We start from the raw sequence: 22509 nt of genomic DNA, 5'->3' as shown, positions 1-22509 counted from the left end.
CCAGACTATATACCATTGTTTACTGACACTCTGTGTACACCGCTCAGCCAGACTATATACCATTGTTTACTGACACTCTGTGTACACCGCTCAGCCAGACTATATACCATTGTTTACTGCCACTCTGATTCTGCTGGGAACAGTAGTACACCGCTCGCTCAGCCAGACTATATACCATTGTTTACTGACACTCTGTGTACACCGCTCAGCCAGACTATATACCATTGTTTACTGCCACTCTGATTCTGCTGGGAACAGTAGTACACCGCTCGCTCAGCCAGACTATATAGCATTGTGTTTACTGCCACTCTGTGTACACCGCTCAGCCACACTATATAGCATTGCGTACTCTGCCAGTCAGTGTGTATATTGCTGGGATCAGTAATACTCCACTCACCGTCAACCACTATATGAGCTCAACATGAGTTCCCCAGAGACCTCCGCTGTGAGCAGCACTCCCAACAACAGCAACAGCCAACGCCCCACGCAAGCTATAACATCCACCCCAGCAGCCAGTGGTCAGCAGCAGCCCTCCCCGGAGGAGAACGTTGTGTCCATCAGTCCGTCGCCAGAGCGATTAATGAGGGCTGCCATTGAGGAGATGATGGGGCCTGATGTGGAGGAGGAGGTCTGGCTCAGGCCAGCATCCCAAGTTAATGTTGAGGACGATGAGGGGTCTGTGTCTGGGGATGTTGGGGTGGCAGAGGTGGTGGGTGGGTCAGACTCAGGAGAAGAGTTGTATGATGAGGATGATGATCGGGACCATCTGTATGTGCCTCAGAGTCCGACCCCGGAAAACATGTTGTATCGTGTGTTTAGGTACTAAAATCTGCGTTCCCTCCCAGTAGTGTTGGGCGAACAGTGTTTGCCACTGTTCGGGTTCTGCAGAACATCACCCTGTTCGGGGTGACTATATAGCAGACTATATAGCATTGTGTTTAATGCCACTCTGTGTACACGGCTCAGCCACACTATATAGCATTGTGTTTACTTCCACTCTGTGTCTGCTGGGAACAGTAGTACACCGCTCACCCGCCACTGTATAGCATTGTGCTCTGTGTCACTGCTGACAATAGTGGTACACCGCTCACCCACCACTGTATAGCATTTCTGTACTGCCACTGTACTGCTGCCAGTCAGCGTGTACTTTAAGGATAAGTGAAATGAGGAAGAAATCCGGTGAAAGAGGGAGGGGCAAGGGAAGAGGTGTTTCCCCTGACGGTTCACGTACAGGCCACAGGGGAGCACCCAAGAAAACCCACTCAATACTGCCCATGTTGTCCAGGACAACAACCCTCACAGATCCAAAAGAACAGGACCAGATAATTACTTGGATGACCTCTCAAGCGTCCAGCAGTGGGTTAAGCAGCACCAGCACATCACGCACGAGGTCCGAGTCCTCAGCCAGTTAAAGTCTGGGCTTTCTTTGAAGACTGCACTGAGGATGTTACCATGGCGATTTGCAAGGTGTGCAAGACCCGCCTGAGCAGGGGGAAAAGTATTAACAACCTCTCCACCACCAGCATGAGCCGCCACATTCTATCCAAACATCCCACTCTGTGGGCAAACGCGGCAGGACAGGGTACCACCAGCAACACTGCCTCCCTTGGGTTCACCAGACTCACCACCAGACCCGCCTCAGCAGCAGCAGTAGCCCAGCCATTGCGTGGTTCACAACATTCACAAACATCAGACGATGCTGACACTGTCACTTTCCGGACTAGTGCTCTTGAGGTCTCCCAGTGTTCATCAAACACAACAACCAACAGCCCTTCGGTGTGCAGCGCTACGGTTGAGTTGTCTGTCTCTGAGATGTTTGAGCACAAGAGGAAATTGCCAGCAAATGACCCCCGGGCCGTGGCAGTAACAGCCAGCCAGCATAGCCAAGCTTCTGGCCTGCGAAATGCTGCCATATCGAGTGGTGGAGACAAACAGCTTCAAGGGCATGATGTCAGTGGCCATCCCACGTTACGTTGTTCCCAGCCGCTACCACTTTGCGCGCTCTGCAGTGCCTGAGTTGCATGAGCACGTGGTCAGCTAAATAACCCGAAGCTTGAAGAATGCCGTTGCCTGCAAGGTTCACCTCACCACTGACACCTGGACGAGTGCGTTCGGCCAGGGTCGATACATCTCCCTTACCGCGCACTGGGTGAACCTTGTGGAGCCTGGCAGCGATTCCTCACCTGCTACGGCGCGGGTGTTGCCCACGCCGCAAACAGCTGGATAACAACAGCAGCACCTACCTCTCTGACTCCTTCTCCTCCAACGCATCTCAAAGCTGTACCTCATCCGGAAATGCTAACCCAGCACCAGCAGCAGTAGGATCGTGGAAGCAGTGCAGCACAGCTGTTGGCATGCGTCAGCAAGCGTTGCTGAAGCTGATCTGCCTTGGGGATAAGCAGCACACAGGGGAGGAAATTTGGAGGGGAATAAAGGAACAGACGGATTTGTGGCTGGCACCGCTGGACCTGAAACCGGGCATGAAGCTAGACACCTGGCACGAACTGGCAATGTACGCAATAGAGGTGCTGGCTTGCCCGGCAGCCAGCGTTATGTCGGAACGCTGTTTCAGTGCTGCCGGAGGCATCATCACAGATCGGCGTATCCGCCTCTCCACAGAAAATGCAGACCGTCTGACTCAAATTAAAATGAATCAATCCTGGATTGGAAACGACTACGCAACACTCCTGGACCCCAACCAAGTAACATGACCGATGAACATCTGGGATGGTTTAGCGTTTCCGGTCCCTGTTTATTGAACCTCTCATCTGTATTACATTTATGACTGCATGGCGGCAAAAAGCATTGCTGCTATATCCGCACGCTTTTTGTCCTCATGCAAGGCCTGGGTTGTTGTGTCTCACAAAGCGTGGCCTTCTCCTCCTGCGCCTCCTCCTGTTCCATCACGTGTGCTGCTGCTGCTGCTGCTGCTGCTGCTGCTGGGTTACCGTTGCCGGTCCCTGTTTATGGAACCTCTTATCTTTATTACATTTATGACTACATGGCGGTACAAAGCATGCTATCCGCACGCTTTTTGTCCTCATGCAAGGCCTGGGTTGTTGTGTCTCACAAAGCGTGGCCTTCTCCTCCTGCGCCTCCTCCTGTTCCATCACGTGTGCTGCTGCTGCTGCTGCTGCTGCTGGGTTACCGTTGCCGCGTGGTCCCTGTTTATGGAACCTCTTATCTTTATTACATTTATGACTACATGGCGGTACAAAGCATGCTATCCGCACGCTTTTTGTCCTCATGCAAGGCCTGGGTTGTTGTGTCTCACAAAGCGTGGCCTTCTCCTCCTGCGCCTCCTCCTGTTCCATCACGTGTGCTGCTGCTGGGTTAGCGTTGCCGCGTGGTCCCTGTTTATTGAACCACTTATCTTTATTACATTTATGACTGCATGGTGGTACAAAGCATGCTATCCGCACGCTTCTTGTCCTCATGCAAGGCCTGGGTTGTTGTGTCTCAAAGCGTGGCCTTCTCCTCCTGCGCCACCCTCCTCCTGTTCCATCACGTGTGCTGCTGCTGGGTTAGCATTACCGGTCCCTTTTCCTGGAACCTCTTATATGTATTACATTTATGACTGCATGCCGACAAAAAGCATGTTACCTGTGCAAAGAAAACAGACATTTCCCGCATTTAAAAGACAGTTTTCCCTTTGAAACTTTAAAATCGATTTTCTCAAAAACTATAAGCTCTTTTTGCTAATTTTTTTTTTCCTCTTGTACCCACTCCCAAGGTGCACATACCCTGTAAATTTGGGGTATGTAGCATGTAAGGAGGCTTTACAAACCACAAAAGTTCGGGTCCCCATTGACTTCCATTATGTTCGGAGTTCGGGTCGAACACCCGAACATCGCGGCCATGTTCGGCCTGTTCGGCCCGAACCCGAACATCTAGATGTTCGCCCAACACTACCTCTAGCTACCTAATACTGGGGTTGCTATAGGTACCTAATACTTGTGGGCATCTCTAGCTACTTAATATTGAGGGTACTTCTGGCTACCTATTACTAAGGGGTACCTGTAGCTACCTATGATGACCAAGAGAAGTAAGGGAGAAGCAACAGCTGGGACAGGCAGCACACTTGCAGTGTGGTTTGGCTGGGATTTGTAGGTTCATGGAGGGTGAAGTCTAAGGTGCCAGGACATCTGTGCCTATAGGCTCTGGTGAGGTAAATCCAGGCCTAATAATCAGCATTAATGTGGCCATGCATAGATCCCTCTCTGATCGAATCTGATCGGAGAGGGATCGTATGTCTGCCTTTACAGCAAACAGATTGTGAATCGATTTCAGCATGAAACCGATCACAAATCTGTGAAGCTGCCGCAACCCCCCCCCCCCCCCCCGCATACATTACCTGCTCCGGCCAGCACGACTCCCCCGGTCTCTGCTGTCTTCTTCTCCGCGCTGGTCTCCGGGTCCGGCTGGCTTCACTGAACTTCCTGCCGGGGGAAGTTTAAACAGTAGAGGGCGCTCTAATGTTTAAACTTCTTGCCGGGACAGGAAGTTCAGTGAAGCCAAGCCAGCCGGACCCGGAGCCCAGCGCGGAGAAGAAGACAGCGGAGACAGCGGGGAGTCACGCCAGCCGGAGCAGGTAATGTATTGCCGCTAGCGTCAGTCATCGAGCATTCAAACGCCGCTAGCGACGCACTCCCGACCCGCCTGCGATCGAGCAAAATATTCCACATGGACAGATCGACGGGAATCGATGGGAACAATTGATTTTGGACAGAGATCAATTGTTCTGTCAGCGTTTGCACAACGATTTCACAGCAGATTCGATCACAGTGATCGAATCTGCTGTATATCGGCGAAAAAATCGTTACGTGTATGGGCCCCTTTAGATGTATTCTGTGTAAGTAATTTCTTTACCCTTCAAGCACTTTTAGCAATCATTATTTACCTTGTTTTACTTACAAAGCATCCATTCCAGAGTGCTGAGTGAGAGTGTCAATGTGTTCTGCACTCACTTGATAAGTCATGACATACAAAAAGAGGTGGTCATACACTATGTAATGACAAACGATTACTCCCTAACTGAAGCCAACCAGAGAATAGTAAAGCCTGCATGACTAGGGAGTTGATTCATCAAACATTGGTAATATTACCATGCACATACAGCCCACAGCAATATCATTGTTTCTTCCACAAGTAAGTACCACGAGGTACGCTAGTAGAACGACTCTGGAGATAATTTTACCAAGGAGATCATTTTTCATTTTATTTAAAAATAATTTTTAAAAAGTAGGTATTAAGTTAAAACCTAAAAAACAACTAACTTCAGCATCGGTGCCTGTATATTAACACTATAGACTATAGTCAGCTGAGAGGAGAAAGGTGGGACTCCTTCTTATCTAACACTATGCACATAAAAGGCAATCAAAAGAAAAGACTAGTTCACCTGTGCTACTGTAATTAACACGCAACTAATGAAAATTCAGTTTAAAATTATTTAACCACTTGAGGACCGCAGTGTTAAACCCCCCTAAAGACCAGGCATTTTTATTGTTAATTGGCCACTGCAGCTTTTAGGTCAAGCTGCAGGGCCGCACAACACAGCACACAAGTGATTCCCCCCCCCCCCCTTTTCTTTCCACCAACAGAGCTCTCTGTTGGTGGGGTCTGATCGCCATACACCGCTCATACCCCAAACACCCCCCCCCCCCCAAACACCCCCCCCCAGCCAGCCAATCCTGGCGATCGGTTCTCATAGGCTTCGGCCTATGAGAGCCGATCGCTCTCTTGTCCCCCAGACTTGGATTACAGTTAGAAAAGAGGACAGAGAGGGAATAAGAAGAGATGTTTCCAAAAAGAGTACCTTCAGCATTATCCCGAGCCCAAAACCGCAGGCAACCATAACACATGTACATTACATGAGAAAAGAGAGTTTTTGAGGGGAGGGGGGCTCTGACTGGGGAAAGGTGGGGGGCACAATTTCAGTGTTTGCCATAGGCTCGATATCTCCCAGATATGCGGCTGTCACTCTCATGCCTTAGTTTCTGCTCAGAAAGCACAACCTGCCCCTTGTATGAAAAAAAGTGTCTGTCACACTGTTATGAACGCTGTGCCAGCTTCCATGCCCCACCTGCATTTAAAAGAGCAATTATATTTTATCTATTGAGTATTTATATAGCACTGACATCTTCTACAGTGCTTTACAAAGTATGACATTTTGGGCCTGATGCACTAAAGCCTGGTAAAGTTGCCATGCGCAGGGAGCACGTCACAATTTTACTGTCACTAGCACAGGGGGAGTACTACTGGCCATTAACCCATGAACTGTTCGCAGTTAAACAAAGACCAAGATGATGTGGGATTACTAGCAGAGACAGAAGTGATACTTTACCAAGTTTTCCAGAATGCTTAGAACAACCTATCATATGAGTCCCTTTGGAAAATGAAAGCAAGTGCACCTTAGACTAAGTTGAGATGCATGTTTGGCACATGTTCATTTCGAAAGCCATAAAAACCTGAACAGCATTTTCCTGACATGTGAATGAACATTTTTAATACATTATCCTGGCATTTGCTACAACTTGTCAAAAGCTAAGAAAACATCAATCTTCTGGTGGTATGTAGGGGATTTCCATTGTGTGAGTGCCTGTCAAATGCTTACAAAACAACTACCAAATGTTATATAGGCATGTTTCAAGCATTTGGCATGTGTCTGACTGGCACTCACACAGGCGTCCATTGTAACATAGGCACCATCCAAGAGCCAAAAAGACAGTACTGCTGAGTTTTTACAGCTTGCTACTGCAAGGCAAATCATACCTTCAAACATCTATGTGAACTGTCTTACCAAGATATATGGGGACTTCACTCATAGATGTTTTTGTCTTACTATAAACGTCTACCGTAAAAATATCCATCTGAACCAGTACTAAGTAAACTGCTGCTATGATAAAGGAAGATATTAGTCATGTCAAATAATGACTTCATTTACTGTATGACTTTCTCTAGAGTGTTGCACTTCCTAGAATATTTGTAAATAGAGATGGCCCAAATGGTTCAGCGGCGCAACGGTTCCCGGCGAACTTCGGTGGTTCGCCTTCGCTGGTGAACTTTTCCAGAAGTTCGGTTCGCCCCCATAGTGCATTATGAGGGTCAACTTAGACCCTCTACATCACAGTCAGCAGGCACATTGTAGCCAATAAGGCTACACTCCCTCCTGGAGCCCCCCTCCTTTATAAAAGGCAGGCAGCGTTAATTAGAGAAGGGAAAGCTACTGCAGACTCTCATAGGGAAAGCTTAGTTAGGCTCTTGTAGGCTTCTTAGCTTGCTTGTTGCTGATTCTTATTGCTAAAAAAGCACCCCACTACAGCTCTTTTGAGAGCTAATCTTGTTCTTGTGATCTATTTTTTTTTGTGTGTCCCACTGACACTTTTGTTGCATAGACAGCCTTGGTAATTCCTTCTGTGTGTGCCACTGAGAGGCCCAGCACATTCAGTGACTACCTGTGTGTGTGCCAGGTGCACATTGTAATACCCATCACTGCATATACCTACTACCTGTTGTTCACTTCAGTGCATCCACCTACCTACGTGAGCGCACGCAGTGTCACTGTGCCTTTCCAGTACTTGTGTGTGTAAAAGGTGCACATCGTAATACCCATCACTGCATATACCTACCTGTTGTTCACTGTGCACCCACCTACTATGTGAGTGCACGCAGTGTCACTGTGCCTGTCCGGTACCTGTCTGTGTGTGACAGGTGCACATTGTACTTCCCATCACTGCATATACCTACTACCTGTTGTTCACTTTAGTGCACCCACCTACCTACGTGAGCGCACACAGTGTCACTGTGCCTGTCCGGTACCTGTCTGTGTGTGACAGGTGCACATTGTAATACCCATCACTGCATATACTTTTTACCTGTTGTTCACTTCAGTGCACCCACCTATCTACGTGAGCGCACGCAGAATCACTGTACCTGCTTGGTACCTGTGTGCGTGTGACAGGTGCACATTTGTAATACCCCTCACTGCATATACCTACCTGTTGTGTTCAGTGCACCCACCTACCTATGTGAGTGCATGCAGTGTGATATACCACTCAGTGAATACCTTTGAATACCTGTTAACTGCATCTTTGTGACTGCACATTGTATTACTCAAGTCAGTGCATACCTTTCACTTCATCCCCCGATATGGACAAAACGGACAAAACAGGCAGAGGCAGACCCAGAGGAAGGCCTGCCTTCTCCGCCACCACCAACAGGGTCCAGGAGTCCAGGTGGATTCCTGAATTTTTAAGGCCAGCAGCGGCCGCTATAATGATAATTTTTCTGGTGCGTGTACATGCCTGCCTAATTTTTGGCTGCAGCTGCAACAACAAAACAAAAGGCATGTACATATGCCAATTCCCCTTCGTGATCATTACCTTGCCGCGGTGAAGGGGCTTGCGTATCACAATGAAGCAATGACCGCCAGCTATATGAGTGTCTCGGGGGGGGGGGGGCACACGCAAGATAATAAGGTCTTTGCTTCATTGTGGACAGACCAAATTTGATCAGCTGGACAGTCACTGTTGTTCTATCATTGTGCTACCACAGCCCGGCGACCATATGGGCTTGAACACCGCCACGGCCTGCACGCTCGCCATGGTGCACATCAGTCCAGCACGGCCGTTACTACACAAACAGCTGTTTGTAGTGCGTTACACAGTGAGTTTGGTGTGTCAGTGTGAAGCAGTACTCTAGTTACACTCCCTGATTGATGTATAGACATGCAAGATGTTTTAAAGCACTTTAGGCCTGCAATTTAGCATTCAATGTGATTTCTGCCCTTAAAACTCTGCTTTGCGTCCAATCCAGATTTTTCCCCAGGACTTTTGGCGTCTATCTCACTCTGCCATGCCCCCCCCCCCCTCCCGGTGTTAGACCCCTTGAAACATCTTTTCCATCACTTTTGTGGCCAGCATACATTTTTCTTGTTTTCAAAGTTCGCCTCCCCATTGAAGTCTATTGCGGTTCGCAAAAGTTTGCACGAACCGAACTTTCGCTGAAGTTCGCGAACCGAAAATCGGAGGTTCGGGCCATCTCTATTTGTAAACTAATACAAACTACTCAGAGCATTATGTTTTAAAGTATTATTTCTGTACAGCTTTTCTTCAGAAGTGCCTAAAAGACTTATTTACAAGAAGTGACCTCTGGTTTGTTTAGGGAGAGCTGTGGGCATGTTTTGAAATAGTTCAGTGTCCACATCACTCCAACCTGTTCCCAGTTACCTAAAGGAAGGGGTACAGACTAACCAACAAGCTCATGGTGAACCAAAACTCATTGAAGTGTGTAAGGGGCTGCAATGGTCCATAAACCCACCTTACTAAAATGTCTCCCAGTGCATCACTGATGAATATATGCAAATTAACCATTGTCATCCTTAGAAGCTAAACACACCTCCAGATCCGCTGGAATGCAATGATGTGTCAGCTTGTAATTAGTACAGAGCCATAATAATTCAACACGCAGGGCAAACCCAGGATTTTCAAGAGGGGGATTCCTGAAAGGTCTCCATCAGCCAATACAGTATAATAATCACTGGCCAACTTTACCACCTCCGTGTAGTATGAGGAGGAACAGATTGTGAATACCAACAGATTTTGTAAGTAAGGTCTCATACTACATGGAACTGCTAACATTGGTCAATCAAATTGGATGTGTGCATGCACCCTTAGACATGGTGCTTTCATAGATTTTCCTCATCACCTTACCCTTTTTCCCTAGGCCCTAGGCCCTATGGTAACCACTAGAGTTGTTATGGTGATCATAGCACACCTGGGGGTTATTTAAAGTGGACCTAAACTCTTCCCCAGGAGAGAAGGGAAACACAGAGAAACCCACCCTGTGTGTATTTAGAGATAACAGCCTACTTCTCCCTTATCTGGAAGTAACGAACCACTGTAACCTTAGCCGTTCAGACAAGTTATATGTAAACATGGGGTTAACTGTTTCTGTGCTCCCATGAAACCAGGAAGTAACCACTCTGCATAATCTCAGTTGGAGTTCTGTGGGCTGCAACAAATAAATGTTTTTCTTTAAAGGTTATTATGCTGTTGCATACCTTTTAGATCAGAGAGGAAGTTTAGGTCCGCTCTAATTAGACTAATAAAAAATGCCACATCACAGTAATTCAAAGGGCAGTTCCTTCACTTCTGTACTGATGTACCAATAGTACCATTTTTAGAAACTATGTGAATGCTGAATTTGGTTTCATTTTCAACATAGGACTTTAACCACTTAAAGTGAACCTCCAGACTAAAAATCTACTCAGCAGCACTGAAAAGGCTTGGTGTTTCTTTAAGGGCCCGTTTCCACTATTGCGGTGCGGAATCGCCACATTTCACCGCTGATGAAATTGCATGCGGATGCGATTCCGCATGCGGATTTTGCCGCGATTTCGCATGTGATTTCGCATAGGCAGGGTATATGCGATTTTAACCATGTCACTGCCTGTGTCAATTTACATTACTTTCAATGTGAAATCGCATGCTAAATCGCGGGAAAAACGCATGCAAAAAACGCATGCGATTTCCCTATTAAATACATTGGGCTCGATTCACAAAGCGGTGCAAACAGAATTCTCGCGCGCACCGGACTTTGCGCGCGCAAAGCGCTATGCTCGCGCGCAGATATGTAGCAGCCGCGCGGAAAGCGTTGTTATCGCGCACAAAACGCGGTAGGCGCGTACTGCCATATGCTTCACGCGGAAAGCGGAATTTCACGCGAAGTACGGCTCAGCGCGCGATGAATATAACTAACAACTAACTGATAATCTGTGCATGCTTGCGAAGGCCTTCGCGCGCAAAGCGTTCGCGCGCAAAGCACTATGCGCAGTGCTAATTAGGTCCAATTATTTATCTTGCTGAATCCAATTGAGCTAATTACTGTGTGGATTAAAGGATTTGTTTGAGGGTGTTGTTTTGTGGGTAGACATGGAGCCAGGTAGGAGTCAGGAGGTCCGTCGTAGTGCACGTGTCCATGCAGCTGCGCAGTCACCCACAACTGGGTATCGGCGCAGTGGTCGATTACAGAGTCGAGAATCCGGCCATGAGTATGGTGGTAGCCGCAGCCGCAGCCGCAGCCGCAGCCGCAGCCCCCATTATCACCGGAGTCCCAGGCACAGTCCCAGAGGAGGCAGACAACGCCACCGCACCGATAGTCCCCGTCCTGGGACGTCCTCTAGTCAAAGGGCCTCGCAGCAGGCATCAGCTGCAGAAGAAGCCCGTAAAAGGGGGGTGCGCTTTTCTGAGGCTGAGAACCTGGTTCTTTGTGAGGAGGTGGCCTTATATTTTCCGCAGTTATATGGGAGCCTGTCGAGAAAGACAGATGTGGCCTCACGAACCAGAATGTGGCGCAGGATTTCACGCAGTGTGAGCGACGTAGATCAACGGCCTCGGACTGAACAGCAGTGTCGCAAACGCTTTGCTGACATCAAATTGCGTTTGCGCAAGAAGTTGAGCAAGCAGCGGCAGTACGCGTAAGTGTTTAAATTGTAGTTTGTACGAAAATGAATGTTCTGACAAAATGCATGTTCAAAACAATACAAATGTGCAACTGTTTTTTTTTTTTTTTTTTTGTTGGTGTTTTTTTGTTTTTTAGGGTAATTGTTGGATAAATTGGGATTTTGGGCTATGTTTTTTGAACCTTTTTTGAATGTGCTTCCTGTTTTATTTAAAGTATTGTAGACATGCATTACCTGGACTGGTGTCCTGCTTCTATGGTTAAAAAATTAACATACCCTCAAAAGAAACCTGTATGATCGTGCTGGCTCAATAAGGGGTGCCGAGGTAGCATGTGCATTTGGCCACTTGGCCTACAGGTGTCCTGTTGTAGCCACCATCATCCGCACTAGTACATTTTTATTTTTCTTATGCTGAACAGTTAGGCTGCAGTAGTGTGTGAATCGCACACTGCTAATCCATAATCAGTATGTGTCCTGGATTGTCAGTCACAACATGTGTTTGAAAGTTTCATCCAATAACCACTATGAAACATGCAGGAGACACGATTAGCAGGCTAGTGAAGCAAATGTATTTGTTTGCATCTGTGAAAAAACGTTAATGCAATTGTTTTTGAGAAAATTTTATTTTTGAGTTGTCATTTGTTTAATTGTTGTATCCCTTTATTATTGTAGTCTTGGTACAGGTGGTGGCCCAGCACGCTCTGTTGAATTTACGGATTATGAGCGAGTAGTGGAGCCTTTGTTGCCGACTGAGGCCCTGCATGGCATCAGGGGGGGCTATGATGCACAGTTGCCAAGCTCCGAAAGTTCCGAAGATGGTAATTGATTATTATGTTGTCTGTTTCCGGGAGTAGTTTAGTGCACAGGAAGTGTACTATTGTTACATTGATAATGTTCTAACTGACACTCTTGTAGGTAATGTTGTGTCTGTGGTTTCTGGGGATGCTGAAGTCAGTGACATCGGCCATGCGATATTAGAGGAAACTGATGCAGGCGACACTACTGGTGAGTTTGATGTGTTGTTGAACGAGATGGAAATGGAAAGGTCTTAAGGCAGATGTGCTGCATACATTTTTGGTCACCCTTTTTAACTATGACACTTTTGTCTAGGTGATGTTGCGGATGTGGGAACTGATGCTGCAGTGACTGACATCTCACTATCTGGGGCCCAATCTGATGCAGACTACACTACTGGTGAGTTTGATGTGCTATTGAAAATATGTAAGGCTACTTGCTTGTAGACTGGGATATGCTGGACACCTTTGTTGATATTTTTTTTTGGTTTTCAATGACAATTGTCTGTAGGTGATGTGTCTGCTGTTGATGCTGTAGTGGGTGAGGAAATAGGAGGGCTTCCGATGGCAACACATGTTTTGGAAACTACTGGTGAGTTTTATTTGTCCCAGGAAATCATGTAAAGAAAGGGACATTAAGAGTAATATTGTGGATAGCATATTTTGTTTTTTGAAACACTAAACAGTTTGAATAGGTGGGCTGGCGAGATTTGTGTGGATAATGTGGTTGCAGTCAATTGCATGCACTTAATATACACATAAACGTGCAAGATGTGACTAATGAATGTCATGTTATGGCTGCTTATCGAGGGGGTGATGTTGAAGGGCCATCAAAACTGTTTGTTTTTTGGATTGTTGAACTTTCCCATGGCTGAGTAGCATCATATGTCTTGTCAACAGACTACAAAACAAACATATAATGCGTTTTTGCTTTTGGCCCACCAACCTAGAATCTACATCCAGCACGTGTTGATACTGTTCTGAGTGGATATGGAATCAACGTTGGCGCCACTGAACTGTCCCCACATCATTGTGTGCACCGGAGAGGGGAGATTACGCTATCATGACACCTACCATCTCCCCTCAGTGATTAACACACATCGCGTATGGGTGATGAGCAATACAATCGACATCAGATTGTAGTGTGATGCCAGTGACAGGTGTGCACATAGGGGGTAAAAGCAGAGGATCCACGCACATCCCTGCTGGCCCAGCGCAGACTGGTGGTTTCCACCGGTCCGGCCACCCTCCCCCCCCTCTGTCTGACATCATGGCTGGTTCTGGCCTTGATGACGTCATTAGGGGCAAACCCAAGCGGATTGGCCTTTGAAGGCTAGATGCTGGTTGGAGAAGAGGTGGCTACTGTGGTTCATCGCTGGAGGCTGGAAGGTGAGTGATGGCCAGGCCAGGGCCGACCCATAGGCTGGAGAGGCTCCCTACAGCCTCAGGGCGCAGTGTAGGAGGGGTCGCTGAATTAATTAATCTGTCATTCCAAATTGTGTTTGAAGCAGAAATAAATAATAAAAGGGGATATATACCAGTGACTGCAAGCCAGATAATGAGATATTAAGGTGTTGGGGAGGTTGTGGGCCCTGTGGCGTCTCTTAGTCTAATAGCAATCAGTGGGTGATGTGTGGGGTGGCAGGGATGGAGGGCTGCACTTTGGTGTCTCAGGCTTGGGTGCTGGAGGACCTTGTCCTGCCTCTGGGGATGGGTGTTTCCGTAAAGAGGGGACATTGGTCTAAAGGGGTGGGACACATAGGGCAGCACAGCACAGAGGGGATCCAGCTGCCTGCCCCCCCCCCAAATGGGCCCCCCCCCCCCGCACTTGAAAAATGGCTGGGCCCAAAGGAAGGGGGTGGGGGAGTATGTGGCTGGTGAGGAATTAACTCAAAAACCAATAGGTTGTGCCCTTAGCTGTGCAAACCCACAACATTGCAATGACCAAAGGATCAAGGATGTTGTGGCTTCACACAGCCAAGGGCACAACCCAATGTTATTTTTGTTATAATCTGTGTCCCATGGCGCTCTTAGGGCCCTTTTCCACTAGCAGTGACTAGCGTTCACGCTGAACGGGAGCGATTGCTGAGTGGCTAAAGTGCAGGCTACTTCCGGCAATTGCCTTCACAATGTAGCTATGCTGTACTGCATACCCAAATAGGTTGAAATTGTGCTCCGCCGCCAAATTGGTTTTGAGGGACAAAAAACATCCGGGAGTGGCAAGAACCAACCGCAATTCCAATGTTTATCAAAGCATAGCGATTGGAAAATGGCTAGTGGTTTGCGATTCTTCTATTCATGTAGCGCAAAGGCACTAGTGGAAAAGGGCCCTTTGTGCAGGGCACAAAGTTACATCCAACAATGGTACTATATGTTCCATTGGGGGAGCTGTGGGGCCTCTTTGGATGGACATTGTTGTCAATCGCCTTTTGGCGTGTGGTTATCTGTACTGCGCAGCCCACTTGCGTGTTCGCAGTGGAGCTGACGGATGGAGATGTTTTTTGGCCCTTTTTGCATGCAGATAATTGGTACTGTGGGTGCACTTGAGCATGCTTGATACATATTGAAATTGGTGGTGGTGTGGGAGGATAGTGTCAGCTGCCGTGGGATGGAGGGGGGGGGGGGGCTCAATAGGCTGTGGATGTTTCCTACAGGTGACGTAAGTACACCCCATGGTAAGTTTCGGAATACAGCTGTAATGTAACCACCATGTACCCTATCATTTTGTTTGATGGTGTTTGGTTAAGGTGGCCATACCCTATTTTGTACCTCATTTTTGACAAACAGATAATCCCTCTCTGAGACATTTGGATCTGAGAGGGATCGTATGGCTGCCTTTACAGCAAAAACTTTCACCGGATTTCTGCCTGAAACCGTTCCCAATCTGTGCTGCTGCTGTGGCTGCCGGGCCCGCATGTATTACCTGCTCCAGTTGGCGCCACTTCCCAGTCTCTGCTGTGTTTTCCGTGTCCCCTCTGGTCTCCGGCATGCTTCTCTGCTTCTTGCCCGGCAGGAAGTGTAAACCTTACATGGCCCTCTACTGATTACAGTTGCTCTCGGCCAGGAAGAAGTGCAGCATGCTGGAGACGAGATCCCAGAGGGAGCAGCGTTGACCGGGGGCAGTGGGGCTGGTGGAGCAGGTAATGTATTTTGCCTCAATTGCGTCAGGCAGTGTAATGCCGCTAGTGGTCTATCCCTTCCTGTGGGTGATTGATGTAATTTTGCCACACGCCGCCATCCACCTGAACTATCTATTTTGGGTCAAAATCAATGTACATTTTTCGTGTAGCCTGAAGGATGTGACAACAGATTAGATGAGTGATCGATTCTGCAGTTGATCTGCAGGCAAAAGGGCTAGTGTATGGGCAGCTGAACAAAATATATCATGTTACCCCTCCTAAATTTTTTAAAGTGATTGTATTTGTTTAGGTTGTGATTGTTGTCTAACCCTTTCTGGACCAGCACCCTCTGCCCCGGTAAGGACCATAGGGTGGTGGTCCACCAAGCTTCTGCTTCCCGATAAATAGCCAAAAGTTAACATTGCTCCCGCCGGACACGCCACTCTGTCCCCGCTGCAGGCAGCTCTCTCTGCCGTCGCTATGATGGCAGAGCGCTGTGCGCCGGGTGGGAGGCCCTTTCATTGGCCCCTGTCATTCCATGTAAGGCAATGGGAACGGCTTATAGTAATGACAGGGCAAGGAGCCAATGAAAAGGGCTCCTGCCCAGCTCAGTGGTCTGCTGTCATATAGGCGGCAGGCCATCACATTGTGGCGGGGGCACAGCGGACCAAGCAACGTGGACGGGCGAGGGCGTGCGGTGAATGGTACGTAGTTTATGTTCGGTCACGAACACCCCATTCCCTGGCCGCCGTAGATTGAAACTTGCTTGGTCCCCAGGTAGTTAAGAGGCCTACGCCATCATTTAGTAGTGTGAGATTGCAAGCTAATACACACATCTGTAACGTCCATCCTAATCAATATGTCATGTAGTGAGTTTGTTAAAAAGACACTTTAAACATGTCAGATGTAATAGTTTCTGAATGGTACAAATAATTGTATTGTGTACATGCTGCTTACATACAGCCCCATGTACATGTCAATATTAATGGATGTTGAAATTGTTCATTACACTATGTTGAATGTTATTAAAGGGACTCCGAGCAGTGTATAAACAATTGAAACATGCATACCATTTATAACCTCTTTTGCCTCTTTACAACCATGTCTAAAACGCTGCACTACACCTTTTGTACTTTATGATGTTTTCATCAATGATAGCGTTTGTGGTGAGTTTCCAAGCAAACCTTGTGAAAGTTACAAGGGCTAGGGTGGCGCTTTACATAGGTTTGTGAAGCCTATAAAGAGCTTAGAAATAGTATGCATTTGTCCATTGTATGCATTTGTTACGACTTTGTGCGCTGCTGAGTCCCTTGAAATACAACAACATGTCCTATACGTAGTTTGTTGTAGATTGATGACAAATGTGGCATGGAATAAAATTGATTCATGATGGTACATGTTTGACTACATTGAAGGCTTGATAGATGTGAGCACAATTAGTTAATGCATTTGGATACTATTGATAGCTCTTCATAAAAGTCTCACACTGTGCAGAAATGTTTTGAATTACAACCGAGGCCAGACGTGTATTTTTTCTAATTTTTTTTTTTGCTTTTCCTTTCTATTAATAGGTGACATTCAGTCGGAAGATGTGGTGCTGCTGCTGGAGCCGATACCTCTGGAAGAAAGCTTTGTTGGTGAGTGTATAAATGAGTAGGGTGCAGCTTGTTGTGCCCTGCAAAGATGTAGCTAAAATCTTTTTATATTGCCTTCCTAGCTGAAGATACACCACTTAAACTAGATTATGATCTAGATCAGGACATTGAAGGGCATGATTTTCACCTGCACCTCTCTTCCGACTCCAATGACACCATTAAAATTCCCTCACCAGGTTCGGAGCAAGAAATTGCTGCTGCCGACTCACCACAGTCACGTGAAAGTGCTGCTGCAACAACAGGGTCACTGGAAAGTGCACATGGATCGCCAGCTTCACGGGCAGAAAGTACAGGAGCAACAACACCACCACACGGAGGTTCCCGGCCATATTCACGGGCCAGTTATAATGCTGACCAGTGGCACTCGAGACAATTTCTGCAGGCCCAAAATGAATATCGAGGCCTCATGGAGACCCAGCTGAGGCTAATTCATAATGATTTGGGCAACATCAATGCCACTAGTCAGGAGCTGGGGGTCACGTTACAGCAGGTGGCCACTGTGGGTGCGGCCCAAAAACAGTTATTGGCCCAACTGGTTGACAGGCAAGACCGCCAAAATGTTGTTTTAGGCAGAATGGCACGAGTAGGCGAAAACCTTAATATAATTTTAGGGCGTTTGGCTGATGGCGTAGACCGCCACAATGTTACACATGCCAGAATGGCAGATGCGATAGAAAATAACAATGAATTGCTGCGGCAAATATTAAATAAATGAACTTTTTTGCTAACATTACAGTTTCGACTTAGTATTTAATGGACCTTGTTATGAATGGTAATGAGACGTTAGAACATCTTAATGTGCTTTGTTTGAGCTAAGCTTAAGGCCCCGACACACACTACGGAATGATGGCTCTGTTGGTGGCTGGGGTTTTAGGCAACACTAGTGCGTGTGTAGGCACCTTTCCATACCTAATTTGTTGACCAAACATTTCTGACATTGGCCTCAATTTACTAAGCTTAACTCCTGTCTTTACTAACTCTTCTGAGCTGATTTACAGTTTACACAATTATATGACCATGCTGATAACTGTAAAACACCTCTGAAGAGTTATTAAAGACAGGAGTTAAGCTTAGTGAATGGAGGCCATTGTGATGTATGCACAACAAGCAAATGATTCACATTCAGTAACCCAAACATTCCACTGCAAGCATGTGTAAAGTATATGGTTTTTAACACAGTGGCTATGGTAATATAATGATGGCTGAGTATTAACTTATAATTCGGGATGGTGGCGCTTAGTACAGTTAATGGGGAAACATGTGCAGTTTGATCACCTGATCCATTTGTCACATTCACATTCCCTGGTCCTGAGCATGTGGTCAACCAGGAAGTATTCACAGTCAAAGATAAGGTTACAACTCGGTCTCATGCTCCAAATTTTCACATGCTTCTCCTAGCCTCATCCATCCAGACTTGTAATGCATCAACCAATTTGGGTCATTCTTATTTTGACAATGCCAATAAAGTGTGTTAAAATACATTTGACACACTACCAAAAGCATCTCCTGAAGGGCGAGCAACATTGCATGTTTTCCAGGAAACAACAAACATTGCCAGTTGACTTCTCTTGACTGTGCACAGGTAATTGCATATGTATGTGCAATGTAAAGGCACATGCACTGTTCTTTCTTCGGGACATGTTGGTTCCACAGTGCGTTTAGGGATGTTATAGTGATAATTATAGCTATAACGTCACCCAATTTACCTCGTAATGTTTTGCCAATCCAAACAAGTTGCTACAAGTAAAATGTTATCTACAAAGAAAGTCATGAGTGCAAGTTTTAGTGTATAATATTTTTATCAAAAATATAAATATAAAAATCCTTAAAGGGGAAGTCTAGTAACAAAAAAAAAGGGTCCAAAACCACAGAACCCAAACATCACACAACATAACGGTTTGGCCACCATTAAGGGTAAAATGGCCGGACATTTTTCCTCTGCAGATTCACCCTAACTTGAGTCCGATGAGGACTGGATGGCATTCTGCAGGGCTGAAGTCACCTGGGCAAGTTGGCGGCAAATCCCAGCCAATTCAGCACGCCCTTAAAAAAAGAAACACAAATTTACATTAACCAATGTTCCAACACCACAAATATGCATGTCAAGGTTTGGACAGTATTAAGAAGGAGAAAACCTACTGTTGCGGTGTCTTTGCCGCTGAGCAGCTTGTGGTTGCTGGGCAACCTGTTGCTGAGGCTCTTCGGCCTCCAGAGCTGGTGGCCCATCATCCCCATCAGGTTGGTTTGAGGGACCTGGCTCATTGGAGGGACCTGCTGCCTCACCCACATCCAGTGGAGGTGGTTGGTCCGGAGCTTCGTCCGAGTCATTCGGTGCCCTCCCGCGGCGTCGACGGGGTGGCATTTGTGCATCTATAGAGACAGACATACAAACATGTCTTGAAAGTCCATGCAACATTAAAGGTACTCAATTGGGTTGTCCTAATGGCTACCAGGCTGTATCTAGCAAAGAGTCAGCGCTGCAGCATTTTACGATGTGTTTCCCCACCCCAATTGTGGCTCTCCAAGCAGCTGTGCGGCAGCAATGCCCAGCTATTAGTCATGAATTCCTGTTGCCGCCGTCTAACATCATTAAGGGGGCATATACCACTGGTACTTAGGTGGTTAACTGACTTGTGGTGAACAGCACTTTCACACAACACAAGTGTTAGATGAGTTTGATTGGGCAATAAGTCCATGTAAAATTACATTTGACATAACACCATTATCTACCAAATGTCAAGGTGAGCAGTCAATTTCAAGTTGGCTTCACATGTAACTTAAATGTATGTAGTGTAAGGGCAAATAATAGAATGGAGAAAGTAGTCATTTCCATTCTATTATTTTGAAAATCTTAGATTGCCATTATAATACTTAAATCATCTGTGGGGCACATTAATATAATTTGAACCCATCAATGAAACCGGGCCAATAACTTTATCAACGTTCGTTTTGTATGAGAATGGAAATGGATGTATGGGAAGTAATGTGTTGCTGCAAACAAAACAAGTAATGGGTTGAGAATCAGGCTGCAGGAAACACACCTGTAGTACTGATGTATGACCAATCAGCACACATACACTTCCTGCTATATCTGTAGTGCAATGTAACATCCAAATTGAAAAATTAAGTTGCCTACAAGGCAGTAACGTATCTGCTTGGCCCATCGTCAATAATCACCATTATTTACACAACACCACAGGAAATTCGGTTTGTGGGTCACTTTAAAGTGAATGTGTACCATGATAAAAATAAAGTACTATACTCACCTATGGAGATGTAAGGGTCGGTGGAAATCAGCCTTCACTCTCCTTAAAGAGAATCTGTATTGTTAAAATCACACAAAAGTAAACATACCAGTGCGTTAGGGGACATCTCCTATTACCCTCTGTCACAATTTCGCCGCTCCCCGCCGCATTAAAAGTGGTTAAAAACAGTTTTAAAAAGTTTGTTTATAAACAAACAAAATGGCCACCAAAACAGGAAGTAGGTTGATGTACTGTATGTCCACACATAGAAAATACATCCATACACAAGCAGGCTGTATACAGCCTTCCTTTTTAATCTCAAGAGATCATTTGTGTGTTTCTTTCCCCCTGTTCTCATGCACTGAAGTTTCAGGCTGCTTGTTTCTTCCTGCAAACAGCTTTGCCTTTGTCTGTAATTCCTCAGTATGTGAAAGCCCAGCCAGCTCAGAGGACGATTTATCCAGCTTGTAAAAGATAAGAGAGAAGAGAGAAGCTGCTCTAATCCTAAATAACACACAGGCAGTGTGCATAGAGGGGCATGGAAGGGTGAGTTCATAGCAGAACCACAACACTGAAGAACTTGGCAGCCTTCCAGACACAGGCTGACAAGTCTGACAAGAGAGAGATACATTGATTTATTACAGAGACTGTGATAGTATAAAGTGCTGCAGTAAGCCAGAACACATTAGAATAGCTTTTTGAACTTGTAGGATGATAAAAAACAGGATGCAATTTTTGTTACGGAGTCCCTTTAAGTCAGTATGTTACTTTATTTTTTGACAACGGCCGCCATTCCCTTGAATGCCTCTCTCTCTATATCTATCCATTCAAGGGAATGGCGGCCGTTGTTAAAATAAAAAGGAACATACTGACTTAAGGAGAGTGAAGGCTGATTTGGACTGACCCTTCCCTCTCCATAGGTGAGTATAGTACTTTATTTTTATCATGGTACCCATTCACTTTAAAGTGACCCACAAACTATCTATATATATATTGTTCCAGACCAGTAGTTACACAAGCACCATAAAAACAGAGTTAAGGCACCCCTGCTACATGCATTGTGGTTCCTTAGACCCAAACCAATTGCTTGACTTAACACACCAGGCAGCGCAAGCACAACAATACCAAAAGGACATGTACATTAAAAGTTTCTTCTATTCAACAGCCTCTACGTCAGTGATGGCTAACCTTGCCACTCCAGCTGTGACAAAACTACAAATCCCATCATGCCTCTGCCTCCCCGAGTTATGCTTAGAGGTGTCAGAGTATTGCAGTGGCTCATGGGACTTGTAGTTCCACCACAGCTGGAGTGCCAAGGTTAGCCATCACTGCTCTAGGTTAAGAACCAAAATAGTTTTTATACATTACATACCAGGCACATGCTCACGTTGCACTTCTCGGAGGAAGCTCCGCTCTCTCCTCTTCATGTCCGACCACCTCCGCTGGATCTGGGTGATGCTGTGGGTGCCCCTGAAGTGCTGCCTCAGTTCACCCCGCAGGTCCTCCATGATTCGGTGCTTCTCAAACAGGTCCGTCTGCCGATCATAATCGGTGCGGAGTAAGGTCTGTAAGAAGACAAAACATTACTAACAAAGTAACATTTCAGTTGCAGGAAGACCATGTGACGTGATAAGATAGAGTTGTGCATATACAGTGGGTAGAGCACAAATAACTATGCTGTGTTGCTTTGGTTTAATTCTGTGTATCTAACAGTTAAATATGTGGCTTTGGAATTGCTTAACTCAGTACTGACAGTGTGAGCATACTCAAGACATTTGTAGCTCTCTGTTGGTTTGAGAATCCATTTTGGGTTTTGAAAGTGTTTTAAAAGTCAATTCTTAACAGTGAGGCACACACTCTACTCCCTGTGAGAGTCATCCACTTCCACAAATATGCAGCTCTTTCAAGCAGAGAGACAAACATTAACACAGCCCACTTCTTTGTATGCTAGGCACTGTACATACACATGTCTATCTCGTCATGTCACTTTGGTGATCCTTTACCTTGCCAACAGAAAACAATCTAAATTTGATTGTCAAACATTTTCTTCAATTAATATAACCCTGTCCTTTGTCGAAAACTGCTAAAGTTCAGGAAACTTACACACAATCGCTATGACATCTTCACCACAAACAACAAATGAATCAGCTCATTGAGGAATCTTTCTCACTGTACGCTTGCCAGTGGTGCAGTGAGCTACATAAGGAGTTATGTGGCCTGGGGCAGCTGAGCAAT

At 46.2% G+C, this 22509-nt stretch overlaps 1 protein-coding gene across 3 annotated transcripts; it reads left to right on the top strand.

The window, feature by feature from the left end:
- The first annotated feature begins 12053 nt into the window (after positions 1–12053).
- LOC137528286 (uncharacterized) lies at positions 12054–17759 on the top strand. 3 transcript variants are annotated; one of them, XM_068249580.1, is made up of 6 exons: positions 12054–12279; positions 12377–12466; positions 12572–12655; positions 12767–12847; positions 16946–17011; positions 17206–17759. In XM_068249580.1, the coding sequence occupies exons 4-6, from the start codon at positions 12820–12822 to the stop codon at positions 17742–17744; spliced, it is 633 nt and encodes a 210-aa protein (XP_068105681.1). In that variant the 5' UTR covers positions 12054–12279; positions 12377–12466; positions 12572–12655; positions 12767–12819; the 3' UTR covers positions 17745–17759. The 3 variants fall into 3 exon arrangements, with proteins under 3 accessions (XP_068105681.1, XP_068105679.1, XP_068105680.1); XM_068249578.1 differs by having other exon boundaries at positions 17092–17759; XM_068249579.1 differs by lacking the exons at positions 12054–12279; positions 12377–12466; positions 12572–12655 and having other exon boundaries at positions 12727–12847; positions 17092–17759.
- Positions 17760–22509: the final 4750 nt, after the last annotated feature.

This window comes from Hyperolius riggenbachi, chromosome 8, assembly GCF_040937935.1.
Source record: "Hyperolius riggenbachi isolate aHypRig1 chromosome 8, aHypRig1.pri, whole genome shotgun sequence".
In the NCBI taxonomy this organism is placed as follows: domain Eukaryota; kingdom Metazoa; phylum Chordata; class Amphibia; order Anura; family Hyperoliidae; genus Hyperolius; species Hyperolius riggenbachi.
This window is presented reverse-complemented; position numbering and strand designations above follow the sequence as displayed.

Bases quoted from the DNA above. Each gene is read 5' to 3' on its own strand.
- LOC137528286 (XM_068249578.1), top strand. From the start codon at position 12,820: ATGGCAACACATGTTTTGGAAACTACTG. The intron at 12,848-16,945 runs GTGAGTTTTATT...TTCTATTAATAG, and splicing joins ACATGTTTTGGAAACTACTG to GTGACATTCAGTCGGAAGAT. The intron at 17,012-17,091 runs GTGAGTGTATAA...TTGCCTTCCTAG, and splicing joins TCTGGAAGAAAGCTTTGTTG to CTGAAGATACACCACTTAAA.